The 6,000-nt window shown below is 28.9% G+C and overlaps 1 protein-coding gene across 1 annotated transcript; it reads right to left on the bottom strand.

Annotated features, from left to right (window-relative positions):
* Positions 1-2,580: 2,580 nt before the first annotated feature.
* Positions 2,581-4,337, bottom strand: HELRODRAFT_181283 (hypothetical protein; the record flags this gene model as incomplete). Its single annotated transcript, XM_009030519.1, has 3 exons — positions 2,581-2,808; positions 4,057-4,152; positions 4,278-4,337. The coding sequence occupies 3 exons, from the start codon at positions 4,335-4,337 to the stop codon at positions 2,581-2,583; spliced, it is 384 nt and encodes a 127-aa protein (XP_009028767.1).
* Between the last annotated feature and the right edge of the window lie 1,663 nt (positions 4,338-6,000).

Raw genomic sequence — 6,000 nt, 5'->3', positions numbered from 1 at the left:
TGAGGTCTGACGATTCGAACATTCTTGTGGTTCCTCATAGACAGCTAAAGATTGGATCGCGTGATTTTGCTGTGTCAGGCCTTGTCGTATGGAACGGCTTGCCGTCAGCCTTCAGAATGCCTGGAATGAACATTGCTGAATTTAAAAGACAATTAAAGACATACCTTTTTTCATTATAGTTCATCTCTTTTCATTCTTGCTATTTTGTTATTAATATTAGTTATTATTTGATAGCGTTTGTGAAAACTGCAATAACGAACGCTATATTAAGTTTTCTATTAATAATAATAATAAATAATAATATACTTCTCATATATATATATATATACATATATATCTCATATGTATATATATACATATATATTTCATATGTATATATACATATATATATATATATATATATATATATATATCCATGGGCGGGCATGACACGCAGGCGCAATGTATTTGTAAATGTTTTTTGAATATCGTAAAAATAGCCAAATCCCTTTCATCATTCGAGTGCTAGCTATCTAAAAACACGCCGAAGAAAAATGTCAGTTACAGATTACAAATGCATTTTTGGTTTTATTGTTATTATCTGTGCCTCGAAATTCATCCTTTTAATTGGATTTTACTGTGATCAAAAATTTAGTGAAAAGATGATATTGATTTATTCGTGATTTACAATGAAAAGAATCAACTCTCGCAATTCATTACAGATAGTTTATCGTTTATTTATACCCATGGATATAAATATATTATATATATTTATATATAATATCCATGGGAATAAATGTATTACTTTCGCAAACTTCGTTAACGACAACATAAACATAATTATTAAATCAACTTATCTGGATAAAACCTTCATCACAAGACATTTTTTATTAGACAATAATCATCCATCATTTGTTTAATTTTTATTGATAATGCCTTTAACCATTTATTCTTTTATTTACTTAATATTTAATTTTGTTTATTTATCTATTGAATAATTTTTCCACTTAGCCCCTTATAGTTTCGAACCTTCAACTTGCTTTCAGAATTTACTTGAACTGACTAGCAGTATGTTTTTGTAATCGAACGGTTTTTATGTTTCAAAAGCAAAGTTACCACTAATGTAATTATAAATAGTTTTAGCGAGATTCCTGTATAATGAGTTTCATTCAAGTTGGAGGACTTTATTATATATTTTTATAATGTGACCGTACATGTGAATCGTCCGCGATCGACAGCTACCAAATTTAAGGAACGTGTCATTAAATTCAGTTTATTTGTCAAGAAGGACATAAAATCAAATAAAAAGATTAATATTTATATAATTCATTCACTATGGTTTAAAAATTGAACTAAATCACAGATTTAAATCTTTGTTAAAGAGTCTTTCAATTACTGGGTTTTCATTTAGAAAATTTGAAAAAATACTTCAGAAGCAAACGATAGCTGTACTTTAGAATTTTTAGAAAATCCGTATTATTTAGCTGTTACTATCATTATTATCTGTAGCTGACATTTTTTAGAAGAGTTTCCAGAAAGCTGGTATTAGAAGGATGAAAAGGATTTGGCTATTCCCACGATATTCAAAAAACTAGGAGAAAATTTTAAGATTTGAGACGCTTATGTTTAAATGACTCTTTCTATATTTTTTTTCAAAAACATAGCGATATCCTTTTCTCTAGTGACAATTTAGTAATCTTACTTTTTTTCTTGCTCTTGACTTTTCTCTGCTTTTGATACTGTTGATCATACTATTCTCTTGTCTATCTTGGTTTTCTTCTTACCTCTGCAATCGTTTTTCCTCTGTTGTTTTCAATAATTCTACTTTTAACTCCTCTACTCTTACTTTCAAAGTACCTCAGGGTTCTATCCTTGGCTTTCTTCTATTTATGAACTACCTCGTATTATTAATAATTTTTCTTTCACTTGTCAACTATATGCTGATGATTCTTATATTTATACATTTTTTCTTTCATCTAATCACAATAGTGTTCTTTATAATCTATCTTTATGTCTTTCTTCAAATATCGCTTGGTCTGACTTTATGTGTCTTAAACTTAATCCTTCTAAATTTGAATTAATTTGTTTCTTCAATTATCGCTTGGTCTGACTCGATGTGTCTTAAATTTAATCCTTTTAAATTTATATTAATTGGTTTTTATAAATCTAAACACTCAATTACTATTCCTCCTATTATCTTACCTGATTCTAAAACTCTTGATGTTTCTCGCAAGTTTCGTAGTCTAGGCTTAATTTTTGAATCTAGTATGTCTCTTTCTTCTCAGATTAATAGTGTTGTTAGAAGTTCTCACTTTCATCTACGTAGAATAAAAAAACTTTTGCCTTTTCTTGACGACCCTACTCTACTTCATCTTGTTACTTCGTTAGTCTTATCTAGAATTGATTATAGTAACTCGCTTTACTATGGTCTTCCTGATTCTACACTCTATCCACTAGTAAAGCTTTTAACTCTGCTGCTCTGCTGCTCGTCTAGTTGCTCGTTCCCCTTTCTTTTTTCATATATCTTCATATCTTTCTCTTGCACTGGCTACCTATAAAATATAGAATAATTTTTAAAATTTGCACATTTATGTATAAGCCTCAATCTAAATTATTCCATAAATAACTATCAGATATATTAATTGAACCTAAACGCCCCGGTTTACGATCGTCTTCTTGTTCCCACTTCTTCTTAACTCGTGTTAAACACTCTTTTGCTAAATCTGCTTTTGCTTTTTCTGGCCCTTTTCTCTGGAAATCTCTACCTACTTCTCTGACTACTTCTCCATCACTTACGAAGTTCAGAGCGGATCTCAGGACCCATCTGTTCTGCAAAATTCATTGAGGAGCGCTGTCGAACATCGCGGAAATAGCGCTTTATAAACTAATTGATTGATTGATTTATTAAAGGTTGGATACAGGCCTGTAATTTTGTCATTAATATTGGAATGATGACAGCATTTTTTAGTGCAGATGAAAGTGAACTCGAGCTCACAAGTTGATGAAAATTGGAAAAAATGGTAGAAACAAGTCGACAATTCTTTTAAAGTTCTTGTAGGCTCACAGTCTTAAGAACACGATTTTGATAGAAATTCTAGTATAATCTTTTTTCATGTAGAAGCTAGAACAAAATAAAAAATGAAAAGTTTTTAATTAAGGCTACAAGGTACAACTTAGTAGTTGTCAATAACTTGTTATTTTATGAACATCATGAGTTATATTTTTGAATTACTCTAAAAAAATTAGGACGACTGGGACTAATCTCTTCGTTATCCATAGACTGTTTTTTACCACACGAACCGTCAAAAAGCAGCCTAAAGCAATTTTGCTACGTTTGTTCATTGTTACTATTATTAGCACTAGTCTATTAAATAAAAATTTAACAATTAATTTTTAGGTTTTGCGTACCATGAGAACTATTAAAAAGTGCAGCGTTAAAAAATTAATATTTTAGCTATATTGTATTTTTAGTTTTTTGTACATCCCATATATGAATTTCATAATAAACAAAAACGTTACGGAACGTTACTATCGTAATTTTCGATCGTCGTTTCGTTCAAAATCAAAAGTCCCACTCTTGCCTTGTGCCAATTTTTGTTAGTGCTATTTAACTAATTAATTTATTTATTTAAAAATTGAAGCCTCGACTTTTATTAGTTATTGAATTTAAAGTTGAATTTAAAATTTTAAATGCTTCTTTCTTTTTTTTTACGTTACATATTAGATTTACCTGCATGCCCATAGAATAGACACAATAGATAGAGAGATAGATAATATTTAATTGATTACGATAAGTTCTTTTTTACATTTTTTATTTTAAACTATATTTATAATTAATGTTTCTAGTTTACTATGAATATTGTTTTATTTATTTTATTAATTATTGTAGTAAATTTTAAATTTATTTGATTTTAAATTTCAATTAAATTTAAATTTAAATAATAATAAATAAATGTATTAAAATAGTGTTGCATTATTATTGTTATTAATTTGATATTATTTTTTGATATATTACAATAGATTACAACTTAGTAGTTACAACTAAACTAAACAAACAATCTTTTTATTTGAACTAACTCCTTGCTGCCTGAATCTCGTTCTGGTTTCAGACCTGCTCATAGTACTGAAACATGAGCAATGTGATGACTCAATGGTTAAAGGAGCCTGATCCTGCTGTTGCAGTGATTGTGTTCAATTAAAAGAGATATGTAATGTGAATGCAAATCAGAGAATGACTTTTAAATTTTTAAACATTAACAACGATGTCCTTTTCTCTAGTGACAATAGTAATATTACACTTGTTCTTGCTTGCTTTTGATACTGATGATCATACTCTTCACTTGAGACTGCCAGATCATTCTTTTAATGTTACTGGTAGGTTTTTTTATCTCTATAATTGTTCTTCTGTTGTTCTTTATAATATTACTTTCAACTCTTCTTTTACTTTTGGAGTACCTCAAGGATTTATTCTTAGCCCCTTTTTTATTTATACTCTATAACTCTAAATTACCACATACCATTAAAACTTTTTCTTTTACTAGTCAATTTTGCTTTTATTGCGTGGTGTGACTCTATGTATCTTAAACTTAGTCCTAAGTTTTTAATTAATTGTGTTTAATAAATCAAAACACTATCACTATTTCTTCTATTATCTTACCTGATTCTAAAATTCTTTATGTTTCTCATAAGTTTCGTAGTCTGGGCCTTTTATTCAAGCGTGTCTCTTTTTTTCTCAGATTAATGGTATTGCTAAAAGTTCTTACTCTCATCTACGTAGAATAAAAAAACTTTTGCTTCTTTTGATGATTCTTCTCTTCTTGTTACTTTTTTAGTTTTATCTTGGATTTTATCGCTCTACTATGGTCTTCCTTCTTCTAAGTAAAGCTTTTAACTCTGCTGCTTGTTGTGGTGGTTGCTTGTACTCCGATCTTTACTCGTATATCTCTATATTTTGTTCTCATGCACTGACTATAAAATAAAAAATGTTTTTTTAAATTTGCACATTAAAGTTTCAATCTAAATTATTTCTGAAGTACTCATCAGATATATTAATTAAACCTAAACACTCCGGTTTATGATTGTCTTCTCTTTCTCAAATCTAAACTTCTGTTAAACACTTTTATGCTAAATTTGAGTTTGCTTTATCTGGTTCTTTTCTTTTTTTCTCTGGAACTCTCTGCCTCCTCCTCTAACTACTTCTCTATCACTTACAAAGTTCAGAGTGGATCCCAAAACCCGTTTGTTTCTAAAATTCATTGAGAAGTGCTATTGAACGTTGAGGAAATTATTGATTGATTTGATTGAAACTAACTAAATCTAAAAATCAAATCAAAATCAGGAAATCCAAGTTGTTAGAAATGGTTGATCAGTTTTTCCGTTTGTTGTAGTTTTTATTTTATCACAAAATAAAGAAATTTTCATTTTATATAGATTATTAGAAGAATATTAGGATTAAACTATTATAGATTTTTTAGATCTAATCTGATGCTGCTAATCTATGTAACACAAATTTTAAAGAAAGGCGTTCTTCCTTTTTTTAAATCATTATATTTTTATATTGTAATAAAAATCAATCAATCAATCAATTGAAATTGAAACTGAATTGTTTGCATGATTAATAGGATGTAGCTTAAACAGCCCAAAAAATAAAATTTGTGATTTTCATTGGTCTTACCCTCAGATCTTTCTCTCCTCATCAAAAAATATTAAAAAGAAGTTTGAGTCTCTTAGTGTTATATTTAGAGGTAACCCAATGTCATCAAAGATGATAAAAAATAGCAAATGTAAAATATTTTTAGGATACATCTATGTAACAGCCTTTTAACTTTGAATCTCAAATATTGTCTTCAAATACAATCAAGCAGAAGCCTGTTCTTGAATATACAACCGTTGAAAGCAGAAAGTTGGTAAAGTTAGTGCTTTTTACACTACTGACAGATGACATACTTAGCCACAGTGTGTGTTTTTTGCTGTGCTGTTCAACTGTCTGCAATGGAAACTGAAGCTGAGACTCATCTTTGG

This window comes from Helobdella robusta (assembly GCF_000326865.2).
Source record: "Helobdella robusta unplaced genomic scaffold HELROscaffold_69, whole genome shotgun sequence".
In the NCBI taxonomy this organism is placed as follows: domain Eukaryota; kingdom Metazoa; phylum Annelida; class Clitellata; order Rhynchobdellida; family Glossiphoniidae; genus Helobdella; species Helobdella robusta.
The sequence above is the reverse complement of the archived record's forward strand: the minus strand, read 5'-3'. Positions and strand labels throughout refer to the sequence as shown.